Here is a 25648-nt window from a genome sequence, read left to right as displayed (position 1 = left end):
CCCCCCCCTCTCTTTTTACCCTCTTCTACCGTGAGTCTGCAGGGGAGAGCCTGGGGAGCTTCCTCTCAGCGGAGCTGTGGAGAGAAAATGGCGCTGGTGAGTGCTGAGGAAGAAGCCCCGCCCCCTCAGCGGCGGGCTTCTGTCCCGCGATTTTGTGAAAAATAATGGCGGGGGCTCGTGCATATATACAGTGCCCAACTGTATATATGTCTAATATTTGCCAAGAGGTCCTAATTGCTGCCCAGGGTGCCCCCCCCTGCGCCCTGCACCCTACAGTGACCGGAGTATGTGGGTGTAGTGTGGGAGCAATGGCACACAGCTGCAGTGCTGTGAGCTACCTCAGTGAAGACTGGAGTCTTCTGCTGCCGATTTCGAAGTCTTCTTGCTTCTTTCACCCGGCTTCTGTCTTCCGGCTCTGCGAGGGGGACGGCGGCGCGGCTCCGGGATCGGACGACAAAGGGTGAGATCCTGTGTACGATCCCTCTGGAGCTAATGGTGTCCAGTAGCCTAAGAAGCAGGACCTATCTTCAGAAAGTAGGGCTGCTTCTCTCCCCTCAGTCCCACGATGTAGGGATGCCTGTTGCCAGCAGATCTCCCTGAAAATAAAAAACATATCAAAATACTTTCTTATAGCAAGCTCAGGAGAGCTCACTAAGTAGCACCCAGCTCGTCTGGGCACAGATTCAAACTGAGGTCTGGAGGAGGGACATAGAGGGAGGAGCCAGAGCACACCAGAATCCAAACTCTTTCTTAAAGTGCCCATGTCTCCTGCGGAGCCCGTCTATTCCCCATGGTCCTTACGGAGTCCCCAGCATCCACTAGGACGTTAGAGAAATATATATATATATATATATATATAGTATCTATACAAAGAAAACTTGAGAATATTGAAGCTTTTTTGCAAACACAGAAGCCCCTAGTGTGCTGAAGGTCAGTAACACCAATCTAAGCTCTGTAATTTAGATAGTCTTTATTACTTCTGGAATCAGATTACACTGTATTTCACTAATTATACAATGGGTTCCAGTGACCATTCTAAATATTCAGCAAATTTCAGATACCTTGCTTTTTGAACATAAATCAATAGCTCTTGGCATCATTTATATGCAGAGATAGACTAGGGATGGGCATCAGCACATCACTCATCGACGTTTGCCATCGATGGCTATTTTAGTAGAAATCGTTGATGGTTAGAAATTATTCTATCATCTTCCATTGGTGGTTCCCACTATCGAATACCCACGCATGTGCAGAAGAGGCTTTGCTGGGGAAATTCAGCGTTGGGCAAAGTTTCCTCTGCCCATGCGGTGCTTGGCTCCCCAGGCGGCTGACTGCTGTGTGGGCAGCTGGTAGCAGCGCCTCTGGGGGCCTGGAGTCACAGTCTACGGTGGGTGGGCATAGCAAGCAGAGAAAGCCATTACACCCCAGCAATAGGGCTGACGCAAGTGTGCGCCGTTAGTGATGACAGCTACTCCCGCGATCACATGGCTTGGAGCAGTATGACCGCACAGCTGTGTGCAACTCTGCATAGGGGAGTATATCTGCATTTATACTCGTGGACCCACAATGCAGATGCAACTGCGGCCGTCTCGCCTGCAGCGCTAAATGGGCCCCTACAGTGTATGTGTACTGGGTAGAACAATGCATTAGTTATTAGGTAACGTGTTATATTACGCTGCATTGTCAATGTGCACATCCTCAAATAGATATTTAAAAAACAAAACAAACACATTCCAAATAAAGCCACGCCCACTATTCTGCATAGCCACGCCTCCACCTCGATGACTCATGACATTTTTGCTCACACATGTTATAAATAATGTGGAGGAATTGCTAACAGAGTCTTACCCAGGAATTTGGAATTGACAATAGTATCATCATTCAGTAAGGGTGTAAATATGACATCTGAGGAGTCTGGCGGTCCTGGGGGGAAACAAGAAATGTTACTAAAAAATGTATTTAGAATACGTTGGAATGAATAAGAGAAACAAAATATCCTCTGTTCTACGGCAGAGTAACAAGCTCTGCAACAAGAAAGGTATTACTATAGTTTTCATGTAGGTACGCTGTATTTGGGCGCTGTGGATCCGTTGTGCGCGATGTAAATAAAGGATAATAATTATATGTCTGTAAGCAATCACAGTACTCAGAGTGGGGGAAAGCCAAGCATACGTCAAACGTGAAAAGGACACACAGGGAAGGCTAAATAAATCATTCATACATGTGGGCCCTACAGAGCTTACAATCTAATGGGGACCTGGCACAGACAAGTGAGGTAAGGGAAGTGAGGAGGGCTAAGAGTTGAGACTGAGACAGTAGGGAGGGTACCCGTGGGTAGTATAGGAGGGTGAAAGTACAGCCAGCGCACACTACCCTCACATACTGGTCACTGCGAGTAGGACGCAGGTCTCTCACTGTGCTAAGCCAGCAGCCGGTACAGCCAGCGCACACTACCGTCACTTACTGGTCACTGCGAGTAGGACGCAGGTCTCTCTGTCACTGTGCTAAGCCAGCAGCCGGTACAGCCAGCGCACACTACCGCCACTTACTGGTCACTGCGAGTAGGACGCTGGTCTCTCTGTCACTGTGCTAAGCCAGCAGCCGGTAAAGCCAGCGCACACTACCATCACTTACTGGTCACTGCGAGTAGGACGCAGGTCTCTCTGTCACTGTGCTAAGCCAGCAGCCGGTACAGCCAGCGCACACTGCCATCACTTACTGGTCACTGCGAGTAGGACGCAGGTCTCTCTGTCACTGTGCTAAGCCAGCAGCCGGTCCAGCCAGCGCACACTGCCATCACTTACTGGTCACTGCGAGTAGGGCGCAGGTCTCTCACTGTGCTAAGCCAGCAGCGGGTACAGCCAGCGTACACTACCGTCACTTACTGGTCACTGCGAGTAGGACGCAGGTCTCTCTGTCACTGTGCTAAGCCAGCAGCCGGTCCAGCCAGCGCACACTGCCATCACTTACTGGTCACTGCGAGTAGGGCGCAGGTCTCTCACTGTGCTAAGCCAGCAGCGGGTACAGCCAGCGTACACTACCGTCACTTACTGGTCACTGCGAGTAGGACGCAGGTCTCTCTGTCACTGTGCTAAGCCAGCAGACGGTACAGCCAGCGCACACTGCCATCACTTACTGGTCACTGCGAGTAGGGCGCAGGTCTCTCACTGTGCTAAGCCAGCAGCGGGTACAGCCAGTGCACACTATCATCACTTACTGGTCACTGCGAGTAGGACGCAGGTCTCTCTGTCACTGTGCTAAGCCAGCAGCCGGTACAGCCAGCGCACACTGCCATCACTTACTGGTCACTGCGAGTAGGACGCAGGTCTCTCTGTCACTGCTAAGCCAGCAGCCGGTACAGCCAGCGTACACTGCCATCACATACTGGTCACTGCGAGTAGGACGCAGGTCTCTCTGTCACTGTGCTAAGCCAGCAGCCGGTACAGCCAGCGCACACTGCCATCACTTACTGGTCACTGCGAGTAGGACGCAGGTCTCTCTGTCACTGCTAAGCCAGCAGCCGGTACAGCCAGCGCACACTGCCATCACTTACTGGTCACTGCGAGTAGGACGCAGGTCTCTCTGTCACTGCTAAGCCAGCAGCCGGTACAGCCAGCGCACACTACCATCACTTACTGGTCACAGCGAGTAGGACGCAGGTCTCTCTGTCACTGTGCTAAGCCAGCAGCCGGTACAGCCAGCGTACACTGCCATCACTTACTGATCACTGCGAGTAGGACACAGGTCTCTCTGTCGCTGTGCTAAGCCAGCAGCCGGTACAGCCAGCGCACACTACCATCACTTACTGGTCACTGCGAGTAGGACGCAGGTCTCTCTCTCTCTGAGAAGCTCATTAGCATATCGCTGCTGGTTGTCCAGGAGATTCTTCACCTGCCCGCTGTCGTCTGCTAGTTCCACGTCTCCTAGAACATAGAGGTACAGGTGAGTGAGAGCAGTATGAAACACCCGACCGCCATGTGACGAGTTATTATATAGATTCTCTGCTCCGATGATTTATATCGGATATACAGTATGAAACACCCGACCGCCATGTGACGAGTTATTATATAGATTCTCTGCTCCGATGATTTATATCGGATATACAGTATGAAACACCCGACCGCCATGTGACGAGTTATTATATAGATTCTCTGCTCCGATGATTTATATCGGATATACAGTATGAAACGAGCGCCCGCCATGTGACGCGTTATTATATAGATTCTCTGCTCCGATGATTTATATCGGATATACAGTATGAAACGAGCGCCCGCCATGTGACGGGTTATTATATAGATTCTCTGCTCCGATGATTTATATCGGATATACAGTATGAAACGAGCGCCCGCCATGTGACAGGTTATTATATAGATTCTCTGCTCCGATGATTTATATCGGATATACAGTATGAAACGAGCGCCCGCCATGTGACGGGTTATTATATAGATTCTCTTCTCCGATGATTTATATCGGATATACAGTATGAAACGAGCGCCCGCCATGTGACGGGTTATTATATAGATTCTCTGCTCCGATGATTTATATCGGATATACAGTATGAAACGAGCGCCCGCCATGTGACGCGTTATTATATAGATTCTCTGCTCCGATGATTTATATCGGATATACAGTATGAAACGAGCGCCCGCCATGTGACGGGTTATTATATAGATTCTCTGCTCCGATGATTTATATCGGATATACAGTATGAAACGAGCGCCCGCCATGTGACGGGTTATTATATAGATTCTCTGCTCCGATGATTTATATCGGATATACAGTATGAAACGAGCGCCCGCCATGTGACGGGTTATTATATAGGTTCTCTGCTCCGATGATTTATATCGGATATACAGTATGAAACGAGCGCCCACCATGTGACGGGTTATTATATACATTCTCTGCTCCGATGATTTATATCGGATATACAGTATGAAATGAGCGCCCGCCATGTGACGGGTTATTATATAGATTCTCTGCTCCGATGATTTATATCGGATATACAGTATGAAACGAGCGCCCGCCATGTGACGGGTTCTTATATAGATTCTCTGCTCCTATGATTTATATCGGATATACAGTATGAAACGAGCGCCAGTCATGTGACGGGTTATTATATAGATTCTCTGCTCCGATGATTTATATCGGATATACAGTATGAAACGAGCGCCCGCCATGTGACGCGTTATTATATAGATTCTCTGCTCCGATGATTTATATCGGATATACAGTATGAAACGAGCGCCCGCCATGTGACGGGTTATTATATAGATTCTCTGCTCCGATGATTTATATCGGATATACAGTATGAAACGAGCGCCCGCCATGTGACCGGTTATTATATAGATTCTCTGCTCCGATGATTTATATCGGATATACAGTATGAAACGAGCGCCCGCCATGTGACGGGTTATTATATAGATTCTCTGCTCCGATGATTTATATCGGATATACAGTATGAAACGAGCGCCCGCCATGTGACGCGTTATTATATAGATTCTCTGCTCCGATGATTTATATCAGATATACAGTATGAAACGAGCGCCCGCCATGTGACGGGTTATTATATAGATTCTCTGCTCCGATGATTTATATCGGATATACAGTATGAAACGAGCGCCCGCCATGTGACGGGTTATTATATAGATTCTCTGCTCCGATGATTTATATCGGATATACAGTATAAAACGAGTGCCCGCCATGTAACGTGTTATTATATAGATTCTCTGCTCCGATGATTTATATCGGATATACAGTATGAAATGAGCGCCCGCCATGTGACGGGTTATTATATAGATTATCTGCTCCGATGATTTATATCGGATATACAGTATGAAACGAGTGCCCGCCATGTAACGTGTTATTATATAGATTCTCTGCTCCGATGATTTATATCGGATATACAGTATGAAACGAGCGCCCGCCATGTGACCGGTTATTATATAGATTCTCTGCTCCGATGATTTATATCGGATATACAGTATGAAACGAGCGCCCGCCATGTGACGGGTTATTATATAGATTCTCTGCTCCGATGATTTATATCGGATATACAGTATGAAACGTGCGCCCGCCATGTGACGGGTTATTATATAGATTCTCTGCTCCGATGATTTGTATCGGATATACAGTATGAAACGAGCGCCCGCCATGTGACGGGTTATTATATAGATTCTCTGCTCCGATGATTTATATCGGATATACAGTATGAAACGAGCGCCCGCCATGTGACGGGTTATTATATAGATTCTCTGCTCCGATGATTTATATCGGATATACAGTATGAAACGAGCGCCCGCCATGTGACGGGTTATTATATAGATTCTCTGCTCCGATGATTTATATCGGATATACAGTATGAAACGAGCGCCCGCCATGTGACGGGTTATTATATAGGTTCTCTGCTCCGATGATTTATATCGGATATACAGTATGAAACGAGTGCCCGCGATGTAACGCGTTATTATAAAGATTATCTGCTACGATTATTATCGGCTATACAGTATGAAACGAGCGCCCGCCATGTGACGGGTTATTATATAGATTCTCTGCTCCGATGATTTATATCGGATATACAGTATGAAACGAGCGCCCGTCATGTGACGGGTTATTATATAGATTCTCTGCTCCGATGATTTATATCGGATATACAGTATGAAACGAGCGCCCGCCATGTGACGGGTTATTATATAGATTCTCTGCTCCGATGATTCATATCGGATATATAGTATGAAACGAGCGCCCGCCATGTGACGGGTTATTATATAGATTCTCTGCTCCGATGATTTATATCGGATATACAGTATGAAACGAGCGCCCGTCATGTGACGGGTTATTATATAGATTCTCTGCTCCGATGATTTATATCGGATATACAGTATGAAACGAGCGCCCGCGATGTAACGCGTTATTATATAGATTCTCTGCTCTGATGATTTATATCGGATATACAGTATGAAACGAGCGCCCGCCATGTGACGGGTTATTATATAGATTCTCTGCTCCGATGATTTATATCGGATATACAGTATGAAACGAGCGCCCGCCATGTGACGGGTTATTATATAGATTCTCTGCTCCGATGATTTATATCGGATATACAGTATGAAACGAGCGCCCGCCATGTGACAGGTTATTATATAGATTCTCTGCTCCGATGATTTATATCGGATATACAGTATGAAACGAGCGCCCGCCATGTGACGGGTTATTATATAGGTTCTCTGCTCCGATGATTTATATCGGATATACAGTATGAAACGAGCGCCCGCCATGTGACGGGTTATTATATAGATTCTCTGCTCCGAGGATTTATATCGAATATACAGTATGAAACGAGCGCCCGCCATGTGACGGGTTATTATATAGATTCTCTGCTCCGATGATTTATATCGGATATACAGTATGAAACGAGCGCCCGCCATGTGACCGGTTATTATATAGATTCTCTGCTCCGATGATTTATATCGGATATACAGTATGAAACGAGCGCCCGCCATGTGACCGGTTATTATATAGATTCTCTGCTCCGATGATTTATATCGGATATACAGTATGAAACGAGCGCCCGCCATGTGACCGGTTATTATATAGATTCTCTGCTCCTATGATTTATATCGGATATACAGTATGAAACGAGCACCCGCCATGTGACGGGTAATTATATAGATTCTCTGCTCCGATGATTTATATCGGATATACAGTATGAAACGTGCGCCCGCCATGTGACCGGTTATTATATAGATTCTCTGCTCCGATGATTTATATCGGATATACAGTATGAAACGAGCGCCCGCCATGTGACGGGTTAATATATAGATTCTCTGCTCCGATGATTTATATCGGATATACAGTATGAAACGTGCGCCCGCCATGTGACGGGTTATTATATAGATTCTCTGCTCCAATGATTTATATCGGATATACAGTATGAAACGAGCGCCCGCCATGTGACGGGTTATTATATAGATTCTCTGCTCCGATGATTCATATCGGATATACAGTATGAAACGTGCGCCCGCCATGTGATGGGTTATTATATAGATTCTCTGCTCCGATGATTTATATCGGATATACAGTATGAAACGAGCGCCCGTCATGTGACGGGTTATTATATAGATTCTCTGCTCCGATGATTTATATCGGATATACAGTATGAAACGAGCGCCCGCCATGTGACGGGTTATTATATAGATTCTCTGCTCCGATGATTTATATCGGATATACAGTATGAAACGAGCGCACGCCATGTGACGGGTTATTATATAGATTCTCTGCTCCGAGGATTTATATCGAATATACAGTATGAAACGAGCGCCCGCCATGTGACGGGTTATTATATAGATTCTCTGCTCCGATGATTTATATCGGATATACAGTATGAACCGAGCGCCCGCCATGTGACCGGTTATTATATAGATTCTCTGCTCCGATGATTTATATCGGATATACAGTATGAAACACCCGACCGCCATGTGACGAGTTATTATATAGATTCTCTGCTCCAATGATTTATATCGGATGTACAGTATGAAACGAGCGCCCGCCATGTGACGGGTTATTATATAGATTCTCTGCTCCGATGATTTATATCGGATATACAGTATGAAACGAGCGCCCGCCATGTGACGCGTTATTATATAGATTCTCTGCTCCGATGATTTATATCGGATATACAGTATGAAACGAGCGCCCGCCATGTGACAGGTTATTATATAGATTCTCTGCTCCGATGATTTATATCGGATATACAGTATGAAACGAGCGCCCGCCATGTGACGGGTTATTATATAGATTCTCTGCTCCGATGATTTATATCGGATATACAGTATGAAACGAGCGCCCGCCATGTGACGGGTTATTATATAGATTCTCTGCTCCGATGATTTATATCGGATATACAGTATGAAACGAGCTCCCGCCATGTGACGGGTTATTATATAGATTCTCTGCTCCTATGATTTATATCGGATATACAGTATGAAACGAGCGCCCGCCATGTGACGCGTTATTATATAGATTCTCTGCTCCGATGATTTATATCGGATATACAGTATGAAACGAGCGCCCGCCATGTGACGGGTTATTATATAGATTCTCTGCTCCGATGATTTATATCGGATATACAGTATGAAACGAGCGCCCGCCATGTGACGGGTTATTATATAGATTCTCTGCTCCTATGATTTATATCGGATATACAGTATGAAACGTGCGCCCGCCATGTGACGGGTTATTATATAGATTCTCTGCTCCGATGATTAATATCGGATATACAGTATGAAACGAGCGCCCGTCATGTGACGGGTTATTATATAGATTCTCTGCTCCGATGATTTATATCGGATATACAGTATGAAACGAGCGCCCGTCATGTGACGGGTTATTATATAGATTCTCTGCTCCGATGATTTATATCGGATATACAGTATGAAACGTGCGCCCGCCATGTGACGGGTTATTATATAGATTCTCTGCTCCGATGATTTATATCGGATATACAGTATGAAATGAGCGCCCGCCATGTGACGGGTTATTATATAGATTCTCTGCTCCGATGATTTATATCGGATATACAGTATGAAACGAGCGCCCGTCATGTGACGGGTTATTATATAGATTCTCTGCTCCGATGATTTATATCGGATATACAGTATGAAACGAGCGCCCGCCATGTGACGGGTTATTATATAGATTCTCTGCTCCGATGATTTATATCGGATATACAGTATGAAACGAGCGCCCGCCATGTGACGGGTTATTATATAGATTCTCTGCACCGATGATTTATATCGGATATACAGTATGAAACGAGCGCCCGCCATGTGACGGGTTATTATATAGATTCTCTGCTCTGATGATTTATATCGGATGTACAGTATGAAACGTGCGCCCGCCATGTGACGGGTTATTATATAGATTCTCTGTTCCGATGATTTATATCGGATATACAGTATGAAACGAGCGCCCGCCATGTGACGGGTTATTATATAGATTCTCTGCTCCGATGATTTATATCGGATATACAGTATGAAACGAGCGCCCGCCATGTGACGGGTTATTATATAGATTCTCTGCTCCGATGATTTATATCGGATATACAGTATGAAACGAGCGCCCGCCGTGTGACGGGTTATTATATAGATTCTCTGCTCTGATGATTTATATCGGATATACAGTATGAAACGAGCGCCCGTCATGTGACGGGTTATTATATAGATTCTCTGCTCCGATGATTTATATCAGATATACAGTATGAAACGAGCGCCCGTCATGTGACGGGTTATTATATAGATTCTCTGCTCCGATGATTTATATCGGATATACAGTATGAAACGGGCGCCCGTCATGTGACGGGTTATTATATAGATTCTCTGCTCCGATGATTTATATCGGATATACAGTATGAAACGTGCGCCCGCCATGTGACCGGTTATTATATAGATTCTCTGCTCCGATGATTTATATCGGATATACAGTATGAAATGAGCGCCCGCCATGTGACGGGTTATTATATAGATTCTCTGCTCCGATGATTTATATCTGATATACAGTATGAAACGAGCGCCCGCCATGTGACGGGTTATTATATAGATTCTCTGCTCCGATGATTTATAGCGGATATACAGTATGAAACGAGCGCCCGCCATGTGACGGGTTATTATATAGATTCTCTGCTCCGATGATTTATATCGGATATACAGTATGAAACGAGCGCCCGTCATGTGACGGGTTATTATATAGATTCTCTGCTCCGATGATTTATATCGGATATACAGTATGAAACGTGCGCCCGCCATGTGACGGGTTATTATATAGATTCTCTGTTCCGATGATTTATATCGGATATACAGTATGAAACGAGCGCCCGCCATGTGACGGGTTATTATATAGATTCTCTGCTCCGATGATTTATATCGGATATACAGTATGAAACGAGCACCCGCCATGTGACGTGTTATTATATAGATTCTCTGCTCCGATGATTTATATCGGATATACAGTATGAAAAGCCCGACTGCCATGTGACGGGTTATTATATAGATTCTCTGCTCCGATGATTTATATCGGATATACAGTATGAAACGAGCGCCCGCCATGTGACGGGTTATTATATAGATTCTCTGCTCCGATGATTTATAGCGGATATACAGTATTAAACGAGCTCCCGCCATGTGACGGGTTATTATATAGATTCTCTGCTCCGATGATTTATATCGGATATATAGTATGAAACGAGCGCCCGCCATGTGACCGGTTATTATATAGATTCTCTGCTCCGATGATTTATATCGGATATACAGTATGAAACGAGTGCCCGCCATGTGACGGGTTATTATATAGTTTCTCTGCTCCGATGATTTATATCGGATATACAGTATGAAACGAGCGCCCGCCATGTGACGGGTTATTATATAGAGTCTCTGCTCCGATGATTTATATCGGATATACAGTATGAAACGAGCGCCCGCCATGTGACGGGTTATTATATAGATTCTCTGCTCCGATGATTTATATCGGATATACAGTATGAAACGAGTGCCCGCCATGTGACGGGTTATTATATAGATTCTCTGCTCCGATGATTTATATCGGATATACAGTATTAAACGAGCGCCCGCCATGTGACCGGTTATTATATAGATTCTCTGCTCCGATGATTTATATCGGATATACAGTATGAAACGAGAGCCCGCCATGTGACGGGTTATTATATAGATTCTCTGCTCCGATGATTTATATCGGATATACAGTATGAAACGAGCGCCCGCGATGTGACGAGTTATTATATAGATTCTCTGCTCCGATGATTTATATCGGATATACAGTATGAAACGAGCGCCCGTCATGTGACGGGTTATTATATAGATTCTCTGCTCCGATGATTTATATCGGATATACAGTATGAAACGAGCGCCCGCCATGTGACGGGTTATTATATAGATTCTCTGCTCCGATGACTTATATCGGATATACAGTATGAAACGAGCGCCCGCCGTGTGACGGGTTATTATATAGATTCTCTGCTCTGATGATTTATATCGGATATACAGTATGAAACGAGCGCCCGTCATGTGACGGGTTATTATATAGATTCTCTGCTCCGATGATTTATATCAGATATACAGTATGAAACGAGCGCCCGTCATGTGACGGGTTATTATATAGATTCTCTGCTCCGATGATTTATATCGGATATACAGTATGAAACGAGCGCCCGTCATGTGACGGGTTATTATATAGATTCTCTGCTCCGATGATTTATATCGGATATACAGTATGAAACGTGCGCCCGCCATGTGACCGGTTATTATATAGATTCTCTGCTCCGATGATTTATATCGGATATACAGTATGAAATGAGCGCCCGCCATGTGACGGGTTATTATATAGATTCTCTGCTCCGATGATTTATATCTGATATACAGTATGAAACGAGCGCCCGCCATGTGACGGGTTATTATATAGATTCTCTGCTCCGATGATTTATAGCGGATATACAGTATGAAACGAGCGCCCGCCATGTGACGGGTTATTATATAGATTCTCTGCTCCGATGATTTATATCGGATATACAGTATGAAACGAGCGCCCGTCATGTGACGGGTTATTATATAGATTCTCTGCTCCGATGATTTATATCGGATATACAGTATGAAACGTGCGCCCGCCATGTGACGGGTTATTATATAGATTCTCTGTTCCGATGATTTATATCGGATATACAGTATGAAACGAGCGCCCGCCATGTGTAGGGTTATTATATAGATTCTCTGCTCCGATGATTTATATCGGATATACAGTATGAAACGAGCACCCGCCATGTGACGTGTTATTATATAGATTCTCTGCTCCGATGATTTATATCGGATATACAGTATGAAAAGCCCGACTGCCATGTGACGGGTTATTATATAGATTCTCTGCTCCGATGATTTATATCGGATATACAGTATGAAACGAGCGCCCGCCATGTGACCGGTTATTATATAGATTCTCTGCTCCGATGATTTATATCGGATATACAGTATTAAACGAGCTCCCGCCATGTGACGGGTTATTATATAGATTCTCTGCTCCGATGATTTATATCGGATATATAGTATGAAACGAGCGCCCGCCATGTGACCGGTTATTATATAGATTCTCTGCTCCGATGATTTATATCGGATATACAGTATGAAACGAGTGCCCGCCATGTGACGGGTTATTATATAGTTTCTCTGCTCCGATGATTTATATCGGATATACAGTATGAAACGAGCGCCCGCCATGTGACGGGTTATTATATAGAGTCTCTGCTCCGATGATTTATATCGGATATACAGTATGAAACGAGCGCCCGCCATGTGACGGGTTATTATATAGATTCTCTGCTCCGATGATTTATATCGGATATACAGTATGAAACGAGTGCCCGCCATGTGACGGGTTATTATATAGATTCTCTGCTCCGATGATTTATATCGGATATACAGTATTAAACGAGCGCCCGCCATGTGACCGGTTATTATATAGATTCTCTGCTCCGATGATTTATATCGGATATACAGTATGAAACGAGAGCCCGCCATGTGACGGGTTATTATATAGATTCTCTGCTCCGATGATTTATATCGGATATACAGTATGAAACGAGCGCCCGCGATGTGACGAGTTATTATATAGATTCTCTGCTCCGATGATTTATATCGGATATACAGTATGAAACGAGCGCCCGTCATGTGACGGGTTATTATATAGATTCTCTGCTCCGATGATTTATATCGGATATACAGTATGAAACGAGCGCCCGCCATGTGACGGGTTATTATATAGATTCTCTGCTCCGATGATTTATATCGGATATACAGTATGAAACGAGCGCCCGCCATGTTACAGGTTATTATATAGATTCTCTGCTCCGATGATTTATATCGGATATACAGTATGAAACGAGCGCCCGCCATGTGACGGGTTATTATATAGATTCTCTGCTCCGATGATTTATATCGGATATACAGTATGAAACGAGCGCCCGCCATGTGACGGGTTATTATATAGATTCTCTGCTCCGATGATTTATATCGGATATACAGTATGAAACGAGCGCCCGCCATGTGACGGGTTATTATATAGATTCTCTGCTCCGATGATTTATATCGGATATACAGTATGAAACACCCGACCGCCATGTGACGGGTTATTATATAGATTCTCTGCTCCGATGATTTATATCGGATATACAGTATGAAACGAGCGCCCGTCATGTGACGGGTTATTATTAGAGATGAGCGGGTTCGGTTTCTCTGAATCCGAACCCGCCAGAACTTCATGTTTTTTTTCACGGGTCCGAGCGACTCGGATCTTCCCGCCTTGCTCGGTTAACCCGAGCGCGCCCGAACGTCATCATGACGCTGTCGGATTCTCGCGAGGCTCGGATTCTATCGCGAGACTCGGATTCTATATAAGGAGCCGCGCGTCGCCGCCATTTTCACACGTGCATTGAGATTGATAGGGAGAGGACGTGGCTGGCGTCCTCTCCGTTTAGAATAGATTAGAGAGACACTTGATTTACTAATTTTGGGGAGCATTAGGAGTACTCAGTACAGTGCAGAGTTTTGCTGATAGTGACCAGTGACCACCAGTTTTATTTATAATCCGTTCTCTGCCTGAAAAAAGCGATACACAGCACACAGTGACTCAGTCACATACCATATCTGTGTGCACTGCTCAGGCTCAGGCCAGTGTGCTGCATCATCTATTATCTATATATAAATAATATTATATATATCTGTCTGACTGCTCAGCTCACACAGCTTATAATTGTGGGGGAGACTGGGGAGCACTACTGCAGTGCCAGTTATAGGTTATAGCAGGAGCCAGGAGTACATAATATATTATATAGTGAGTGACCACCAGACACACAGTGCAGTTTATTTAATATATCCGTTCTCTGCCTGAAAAAAGCGATACACACAGTGACTCAGTCAGTCACATACCATATCTGTGTGCACTGCTCAGGCTCAGGCCAGTGTGCTGCATCATCTATATATATTATATATCTGTCTGACTGCTCAGCTCACACAGCTTATAATTGTGGGGGAGACTGGGGAGCACTACTGCAGTGCCGGTTATAGGTTATAGCAGGAGCCAGGAGTACATAATATTATATTAAAAGTAAACAGTGCACACTTTTGCTGCAGGAGTGCCACTGCCAGTGTGACTAGTGACCAGTGACCTGACCACCAGTATATATAATATTAGTAGTATACTATCTCTTTATCAACCAGTCTATATTAGCAGCAGACACAGTACAGTGCGGTAGTTCACGGCTGTGGCTACCTCTGTGTCGGCACTCGGCAGCCCGTCCATAATTGTATATACCACCTAACCGTGGTTTTTTTTTCTTTCTTTATACATACATACTAGTTACGAGTATACTATCTCTTTATCAACCAGTCTATATATTAGCAGCAGACACAGTACAGTGCGGTAGTTCACGGCTGTGGCTACCTCTGTGTCGGCACTCGGCAGCCCGTCCATAATTGTATATACCACCTAACCGTGGTTTTTTTTTCTTTCTTTATACATACATACTAGTTACGAGTATACTATCTCTTTATCAACCAGTCTATATATTAGCAGCAGACACAGTACAGTGCGGTAGTTCACGGCTGTGGCTACCTCTGTGTCGGCACTCGGCAGCCCGTCCATAATTGTATATACCACCTAACCGTGGTTTTTTTTTCTTTCTTTATACATACATACTAGTTACGAGTATACTATCTCTTTATCAACCAGTCTATATATTAGCAGCAGACACAGTACAGTGCGGTAGTTCACGGCTGTGGCTACCTCTGTGTCGGCACTCGGCAGCCCGTCCATAATTGTATATACCACCTAACCGTGGTTTTTTTTTCTTTCTTTATACATACATACTAGTTACGAGTATACTATCTCTTTATCAACCAGTCTATATATTAGCAGCAGACACAGTACAGTGCGGTAGTTCACGGCTGTGGCTACCTCTGTGTCGGCACTCGGCAGCCCGTCCATAATTGTATATACCACCTAACCGTGGTTTTTTTTCTTTCTTTATACATACATACTAGTTACGAGTATACTATCTCTTTATCAACCAGTCTATATATTAGCAGCAGACACAGTACAGTGCGGTAGTTCACGGCTGTGGCTACCTCTGTGTCGGCACTCGGCAGCCCGTCCATAATTGTATATACCACCTAACCGTGGTTTTTTTTTCTTTCTTTATACATACATACTAGTTACGAGTATACTATCTCTTTATCAACCAGTCTATATATTAGCAGCAGACACAGTACAGTGCGGTAGTTCACGGCTGTGGCTACCTCTGTGTCGGCACTCGGCAGCCCGTCCATAATTGTATATACCACCTAACCGTGGTTTTTTTTTCTTTCTTTATACATACATACTAGTTACGAGTGTACTATCTCTTTATCAACCAGTCTATATATTAGCAGCAGACACAGTACAGTGCGGTAGTTCACGGCTGTGGCTACCTCTGTGTCGGCACTCGGCAGCCCGTCCATAATTGTATATACCACCTAACCGTGGTTTTTTTTTCTTTCTTTATACATACATACTAGTTACGAGTATACTATCTCTTTATCAACCAGTCTATATATTAGCAGCAGACACAGTACAGTGCGGTAGTTCACGGCTGTGGCTACCTCTGTGTCGGCACTCGGCAGCCCGTCCATAATTGTATATACCACCTAACCGTGGTTTTTTTTTCTTTCTTTATACATACATACTAGTTACGAGTATACTATCTCTTTATCAACCAGTCTATATATTAGCAGCAGACACAGTACAGTGCGGTAGTTCACGGCTGTGGCTACCTCTGTGTCGGCACTCGGCAGCCCGTCCATAATTGTATATACCACCTAACCGTGGTTTTTTTTTCTTTCTTTATACATACATACTAGTTACGAGTATACTATCTCTTTATCAACCAGTCTATATATTAGCAGCAGACACAGTACAGTGCGGTAGTTCACGGCTGTGGCTACCTCTGTGTCGGCACTCGGCAGCCCGTCCATAATTGTATATACCACCTAACCGTGTTTTTTTTTTCTTTCTTTATACATACATACTAGTTACGAGTATACTATCTCTTTATCAACCAGTCTATATATTAGCAGCAGACACAGTACAGTGCGGTAGTTCACGGCTGTGGCTACCTCTGTGTCGGCACTCGGCAGCCCGTCCATAATTGTATACTAGTATCCAATCCATCCATCTCCATTGTTTACCTGAGGTGCCTTTTAGTTGTGCCTATTAAAATATGGAGAACAAAAATGTTGAGGTTCCAAAATTAGGGAAAGATCAAGATCCACTTCCACCTCGTGCTGAAGCTGCTGCCACTAGTCATGGCCGAGACGATGAAATGCCAGCAACGTCGTCTGCCAAGGCCGATGCCCAATGTCATAGTACAGAGCATGTCAAATCCAAAACACCAAATATCAGTAAAAAAAGGACTCCAAAACCTAAAATAAAATTGTCGGAGGAGAAGCGTAAACTTGCCAATATGCCATTTACCACACGGAGTGGCAAGGAACGGCTGAGGCCCTGGCCTATGTTCATGGCTAGTGGTTCAGCTTCACATGAGGATGGAAGCACTCAGCCTCTCGCTAGAAAAATGAAAAGACTCAAGCTGGCAAAAGCAGCACAGCAAAGAACTGTGCATTCTTCGAAATCCCAAATCCACAAGGAGAGTCCAATTGTGTCGGTTGCGATGCCTGACCTTCCCAACACTGGACGTGAAGAGCATGCGCCTTCCACCATTTGCACGCCCCCTGCAAGTGCTGGAAGGAGCACCCGCAGTCCAGTTCCTGATAGTCAGATTGAAGATGTCAGTGTTGAAGTACACAAGGATGAGGAGGATATGGGTGTTGCTGGCGCTGGGGAGGAAATTGACCAGGAGGATTCTGATGGTGAGGTGGTTTGTTTAAGTCAGGCACCCGGGGAGACACCTGTTGTCCGTGGGAGGAATATGGCCGTTGACATGCCAGGTGAAAATACCAAAAAAAATCAGCTCTTCGGTGTGGAGGTATTTCACCAGAAATGCGGACAACAGGTGTCAAGCCGTGTGTTCCCTTTGTCAAGCTGTAATAAGTAGGGGTAAGGACGTTAACCACCTCGGAACATCCTCCCTTATACGTCACCTGCAGCGCATTCATAATAAGTCAGTGACAAGTTCAAAAACTTTGGGTGACAGCGGAAGCAGTCCACTGACCAGTAAATCCCTTCCTCTTGTAACCAAGCTCACGCAAACCACCCCACCAACTCCCTCAGTGTAAATTTCCTCCTTCCCCAGGAATGCCAATAGTCCTGCAGGCCATGTCACTGGCAATTCTGACGAGTCCTCTCCTGCCTGGGATTCCTCCGATGCATCCTTGCGTGTAACGCCTACTGCTGCTGGCGCTGCTGTTGTTGCCGCTGGGAGTCGATGGTCATCCCAGAGGGGAAGTCGTAAGCCCACTTGTACTACTTCCAGTAAGCAATTGACTGTTCAACAGTCCTTTGCGAGGAAGATGAAATATCACAGCAGTCATCCTACTGCAAAGCGGATAACTGAGTCCTTGACAACTATGTTGGTGTTAGACGTGCGTCCGGTATCCGCCGTTAGTTCACAGGGAACTAGACAATTTATTGAGGCAGTGTGCCCCCGTTACCAAATACCATCTAGGTTCCACTTCTCTAGGCAGGCGATACCGAGAATGTACACGGACGTCAGAAAAAGACTCACCAGTGTCCTAAAAAATGCAGTTGTACCCAATGTCCACTTAACCACGGACATGTGGACAAGTGGAGCAGGGCAGGGTCAGGACTATATGACTGTGACAGCCCACTGGGTAGATGTATGGACTCCCGCCGCAAGAACAGCAGCGGCGGCACCAGTAGCAGCATCTCGCAAACGCCAACTCTTTCCTAGGCAGGCTACGCTTTGTATCACCGCTTTCCAGAATACGCACACAGCTGAAAACCTCTTACGGCAACTGAGGAAGATCATCGCGGAATGGCTTACCCCAATTGGACTCTCCTGTGGATTTGTGGCATCGGACAACGCCAGCAATATTGTGTGTGCATTAAATATGGGCAAATTCCAGCACGTCCCATGTTTTGCACATACCTTGAATTTGGTGGTGCAGAATTTTTTAAAAAACGACAGGGGCGTGCAAGAGATGCTGTCGGTGGCCAGAAAAATTGCGGGACACTTTCGGCGTACAGGCACCACGTACAGAAGACTGGAGCACCACCAAAAACTACTGAACCTGCCCTGCCATCATCTGAAGCAAGAAGTGGTAACGAGGTGGAATTCAACCCTCTATATGCTTCAGAGGTTGGAGGAGCAGCAAAAGGCCATTCAAGCCTATACAATTGAGCACGATATAGTAGGTGGAATGCACCTGTCTCAAGTGCAGTGGAGAATGATTTCAACGTTGTGCAAGGTTCTGATGCCCTTTGAACTTGCCACACGTGAAGTCAGTTCAGACACTGCCAGCCTGAGTCAGGTCATTCCCCTCATCAGGCTTTTGCAGAAGAAGCTGGAGGCATTGAAGAAGGAGCTAAAAGGGAGCGATTCCGCTAGGCATGTGGGACTTGTGGATGCAGCCCTTAATTCGCTTAACAAGGATTCACGGGTGGTCAATCTGTTGAAATCAGAGCACTACATTTTGGCCACCGTGCTCGATCCTAGATTTAAAGCCTACCTTGGATCTCTCTTTCCGGCAGACACAGGTCTGCTGGGGTTGAAAGACCTGCTGGTGACAAAATTGTCAAGTCAAGCGGAACGCGACCTGTCAACATCTCCTCCTTCACATTCTCCCGCAACTGGGGGTGCGAGGAAAAGGCTCAGAATTCCGAGCCCACCCGCTGGCGGTGATGCAGGGCAGTCTGGAGCGACTGCTGATGCTGACATCTGGTCCGGACTGAAGGACCTGACAACGATTACGGACATGTCGTCTACTGTCACTGCATATGATTCTCTCAACATTGATAGAATGGTGGAGGATTATATGAGTGACCGCATCCAAGTAGGCACGTCACACAGTCCGTACTTATACTGGCAGGAAAAAGAGGCAATTTGGAGGCCCTTGCACAAACTGGCTTTATTCTACCTAAGTTGCCCTCCCACAAGTGTGTACTCCGAAAGAGTGTTTAGTGCCGCCGCTCACCTTGTCAGCAATCGGCGTACGAGGTTACATCCAGAAAATGTGGAGAAGATGATGTTCATTAAAATGAATTATAATCAATTCCTCCGCGGAGACATTGACCAGCAGCAATTGCCTCCACAAAGTACACAGGGAGCTGAGATGGTGGATTCCAGTGGGGACGAATTGATAATCTGTGAGGAGGGGGATGTACACGGTGATATATCGGAGGGTGAAGATGAGGTGGACATCTTGCCTCTGTAGAGCCAGTTTGTGCAAGGAGAGATTGATTGCTTCTTTTTTGGGGGGGGGTCCAAACCAACCCGTCATATCAGTCACAGTCGTGTGGCAGACCCTGTCACTGAAATGATGGGTTGGTTAAAGTGTGCATGTCCTGTTTTGTTTATACAACATAAGGGTGGGTGGGAGGGCCCAAGGACAATTCCATCTTGCACCTCTTTTTTCTTTTCTTTTTCTTTGCATCATGTGCTGATTGGGGAGGGTTTTTTGGAAGGGACATCCTGCGTGACACTGCAGTGCCACTCCTAGATGGGCCCGGTGTTTGTGTCGGCCACTAGGGTCGCTAATCTTACTCACACAGTCAGCTACCTCATTGCGCCTCTTTTTTTCTTTGCGTCATGTGCTGTTTGGGGAGGGTTTTTTGGAAGGGACATCCTGCGTGACACTGCAGTGCCACTCCTAGATGGGCCCGGTGTTTGTGTCGGCCACTAGGGTCGCTAATCTTACTCACACAGCTACCTCATTGCGCCTCTTTTTTTCTTTGCGTCATGTGCTGTTTGGGGAGGGTTTTTTGGAAGGGACATCCTGCGTGACACTGCAGTGCCACTCCTAGATGGGCCCGGTGTTTGTGTCGGCCACTAGGGTCGCTAATCTTACTCACACAGCTACCTCATTGCGCCTCTTTTTTTCTTTGCGTCATGTGCTGTTTGGGGAGGGTTTTTTGGAAGGGCCATCCTGCGTGACACTGCAGTGCCACTCCTAGATGGGCCCGGTGTTTGTGTCGGCCACTAGGGTCGCTAATCTTACTCACACAGCTACCTCATTGCGCCTCTTTTTTTCTTTGCGTCATGTGCTGTTTGGGGAGGGTTTTTTGGAAGGGACATCCTGCGTGACACTGCAGTGCCACTCCTAGATGGGCCCGGTGTTTGTGTCGGCCACTAGGGTCGCTTATCTTACTCACACAGCGACCTCGGTGCAAATTTTAGGACTAAAAATAATATTGTGAGGTGTGAGGTATTCAGAATAGACTGAAAATGAGTGTAAATTATGGTTTTTGAGGTTAATAATACTTTGGGATCAAAATGACCCCCAAATTCTATGATTTAAGCTGTTTTTTAGTGTTTTTTGAAAAAAACACCCGAATCCAAAACACACCCGAATCCGACAAAAAAAATTCGGTGAGGTTTTGCCAAAACGCGTTCGAACCCAAAACACGGCCGCGGAACCGAACCCAAAACCAAAACACAAAACCCGAAAAATTTCAGGCGCTCATCTCTAGTTATTATATAGATTCTCTGCTCCGATGATTTATATCGGATATACAGTATGAAACGAGCGCCCGCCATGTGACGGGTTATTATATAGATTCTCTGCTCCGATGATTTATATCGGATATACAGTATGAAACGAGCGCCCGCCATGTGACGGGTTATTATATAGATTCTCTGCTCCGATGATTTATATCGGATATACAGTATGAAACACCCGACCGCCATGTGACGGGTTATTATATAGATTCTCTGCTCCGATGATTTATATCGGATATACAGTATGAAACGAGCGCCCGCCATGTGACGGGTTATTATATAGATTCTCTGCTCCGATGATTTATATCGGATATACAGTATGAAACGAGCGCCCGCCATGTGACGGGTTATTATATAGATTCTCTGCTCCGATGATTTATATCGGATATACAGTATGAAACGAGCGCCCGCCATGTGACGGGTTATTATATAGATTCTCTGCTCCGATGATTTATATCGGATATACAGTATGAAACGAGCGCCCGCCATGTGACGGGTTATTATATAGATTCTCTGCTCCGATGATTTATATCGGATATATAGTATGAATTGAGAGCCCGCCATGTGACGGGTTATTATATAGATTCTCTGCTCCGATGATTTATATCGGATATACAGTATGAAACGAGCGCCCGTCATGTGACGGGTTATTATATAGATTCTCTGCTCCGATGATTTATATCGGATATACAGTATGAAACGTGCGCCCGCCATGTGACGGGTTATTATATAGATTCTCTGCTCCGCTGATTTATATCGGATATACAGTATGAAACGAGCGCCCGCCATGTTACAGGTTATTATATAGATTCTCTGCTCCGATGATTTATATCGGATATACAGTATGAAACGAGCGCCCGCCATGTGATGGGTTATTATATAGATTCTCTGCTCCGATGATTTATATCGGATATACAGTATGAAATGAGCGCCCGCCATGTGACGCGTTATTATATAGATTCTCTGCTCCGATGATTTATATCGGATATACAGTATGAAACGAGCGCCCGCCATGTGACGGGTTATTATATAGATTCTCTGCTCCGATGATTCATATCGGATATACAGTATGAAACATGCGCCCGCCATGTGACGGGTTATTATATAGATTCTCTGCTCCGTTGATTTATATCGGATATACAGTATGAAACGAGCGCCCGCCATGTGACGGGTTATTATATAGAGTCTCTGCTCCGATGATTCATATCGGATATACAGTATGAAACGTGCGCCCGCCATGTGACGGGTTATTATATAGATTCTCTGCTCCGATGATTTATATCGGATATACAGTATGAAACGAGCGCCCGTCATGTGACGGGTTATTATATAGATTCTCTGCTCCGATGATTTATATCGGATATACAGTATGAAACGAGCGCCCGCCATGTGACGGGTTATTATATAGATTCTCTGCTCCGATGATTTATATCGGATATACAGTATGAAACGAGCGCACGCCATGTGACGGGTTATTATATAGATTCTCTGCTCCGAGGATTTATATCGAATATACAGTATGAAACGAGCGCCCGCCATGTGATGGGTTATTATATAGATTCTCTGCTCCGATGATTTATATCGGATATACAGTATGAACCGAGCGCCCGCCATGTGACCGGTTATTATATAGATTCTCTGCTCCGATGATTTATATCGGATATACAGTATGAAACGAGCGCCCGCCATGTGACGGGTTATTATATAGATTCTCTGCTCCGATGATTTATATCGGATATACAGTATGAAACGAGCGCCCGCCATGTGACGGGTTATTATATAGATTCTCTGCTCCTATGATTTATATCGGATATACAGTATGAAACGTGCGCCCGCCATGTGACGGGTTATTATATAGATTCTCTGCTCCGATGATTAATATCGGATATACAGTATGAAACGAGCGCCCGTCATGTGACGGGTTATTATATAGATTCTCTGCTCCGATGATTTATATCGGATATACAGTATGAAACGAGCACAAAATTATAAATGTGTGTGAGTTCTGGCGCAAAAGCTAGCTGCCCAATCCTAACCTTCCTATGATCTGCCCAAATCCAGATCACAAAAGGGATACAAGTGAAGAAATAACAAGTGGAAGGGAGATCAAAGGCGCTGCTATACAAGTGACAAATATAATAAACAAAATTTGTATAATATACTTGCAAAACCTTGTGGTCCTTCGTTAATCTTTTTTTCATATAAATCCAGTAATTACCAGATGTTTACATGCAAAGAACAAAAATAAACAACAAATGTGTAGTAATATCTACAATAAGTTCAATTTTTTGTGTGTTCTCCGATGAAGCAGAGCCCTGTGATGTGGAAGTTTTTCTTGATAGGAGATAAGGATAGTTTCTCACCACCACTTCACAAACATAGGTACACGTACCAAAACTCACTTAGAGTTAAATATCACCATACGCATAAAGGTTTCTTTTATACTTCTACTTAAGACACGTGAAACAAGATCCGTTCAACGAAAACGTACCACACTCACGTTTTCAGCAGATGGTATCCCACACGTAGCGGTTTCTTTGAATAGATGAATAACTCTTCTCTTCCATAAAGAATTAGTTTATTGGTGCGTGATAACAAATTTTAAAAATAATTCATAAAAACAAATCTCCTTAAATAATTACCAAAAAAATCAGGATAGAGCAAAATGTGTGTCAGAATGGAAAATGACAATCACAAGTGAATTCCGGACTTACACTTGCGAACACAAATGCTGCATATTACCTTGATTTGGTATCGATATAGGAGAATTAAAAAGCACTGTCTGATATCACCAACGCCGTTTCGACACAAGGTCTTTTTCAAGGTGGATGTGGAAGACCTTGTGTCGAAACGGCGTTGGTGATATCAGACAGTGCTTTTTAATTCTCCTATATCGATACCAAATCAAGGTAATATGCAGCATTTGTGTTCGCAAGTGTAAGTCCGGAATTCACTTGTGATTGTCATTTTCCATTCTGACACACATTTTGCTCTATCCTGATTTTTTTGGTAATTATTTAAGGAGATTTGTTTTTATGAATTATTTTTAAAATTTGTTATCACGCACCAATAAACTAATTCTTTATGGAAGAGAAGAGTTATTCATCTATTCAAAGAAACCGCTACGTGTGGGATACCATCTGCTGAAAACGTGAGTGTGGTACGTTTTCGTTGAACGGATCTTGTTTCACGTGTCTTAAGTAGAAGTATAAAAGAAACCTTTATGCGTATGGTGATATTTAACTCTAAGTGAGTTTTGGTACGTGTACCTATGTTTGTGAAGTGGTGGTGAGAAACTATCCTTATCTCCTATCAAGAAAAACTTCCACATCACAGGGCTCTGCTTCATCGGAGAACACACAAAAAATTGAACTTATTGTAGATATTACTACACATTTGTTGTTTATTTTTGTTCTTTGCATGTAAACATCTGGTAATTACTGGATTTATATGAAAAAAAGATTAACGAAGGACCACAAGGTTTTGCAAGTATATTATACAAATTTTGTTTATTATATTTGTCACTTGTATAGCAGCGCCTTTGATCTCCCTTCCACTTGTTATTTCTTCACTAGTATGAAACGAGCGCCCGTCATGTGACGGGTTATTATATAGATTCTCTGCTCCGATGATTTATATCGGATATACAGTATGAAACGTGCGCCCGCCATGTGACGGGTTATTATATAGATTCTCTGCTCCGATGATTTATATCGGATATACAGTATGAAACGAGCGCCCGCCATGTGACGGGTTATTATATAGATTCTCTGCTCCGATGATTTATATCGGATATACAGTATGAAACGAGCGCCCGTCATGTGACGGGTTATTATATAGATTCTCTGCTCCGATGATTTATATCGGATATACAGTATGAAACGAGCGCCCGCCATGTGACGGGTTATTATATAGATTCTCTGC

The 25648-nt window shown here is 44.4% G+C and overlaps 1 protein-coding gene across 1 annotated transcript in view; it reads right to left on the bottom strand.

The window, feature by feature from the left end:
• The window catches only part of LOC134966795 (uncharacterized protein CXorf65 homolog), a 57625-nt gene that overhangs the window by 11544 nt on the left and 20433 nt on the right, over positions 1–25648 (bottom strand). The window contains exons 3-4 of the mRNA XM_063943807.1: positions 3807–3923; positions 1849–1923 (exon numbers count right to left, since the gene is read on the bottom strand). Coding sequence (XP_063799877.1) covers positions 1849–1923; positions 3807–3923 — 192 coding nt within the window. The remainder of the gene's footprint in view (positions 1–1848; positions 1924–3806; positions 3924–25648) is intronic.

Source organism: Pseudophryne corroboree, chromosome 10, assembly GCF_028390025.1.
Source record: "Pseudophryne corroboree isolate aPseCor3 chromosome 10, aPseCor3.hap2, whole genome shotgun sequence".
NCBI lineage: Eukaryota > Metazoa > Chordata > Amphibia > Anura > Myobatrachidae > Pseudophryne > Pseudophryne corroboree.
The sequence above is the reverse complement of the archived record's forward strand: the minus strand, read 5'-3'. Positions and strand labels throughout refer to the sequence as shown.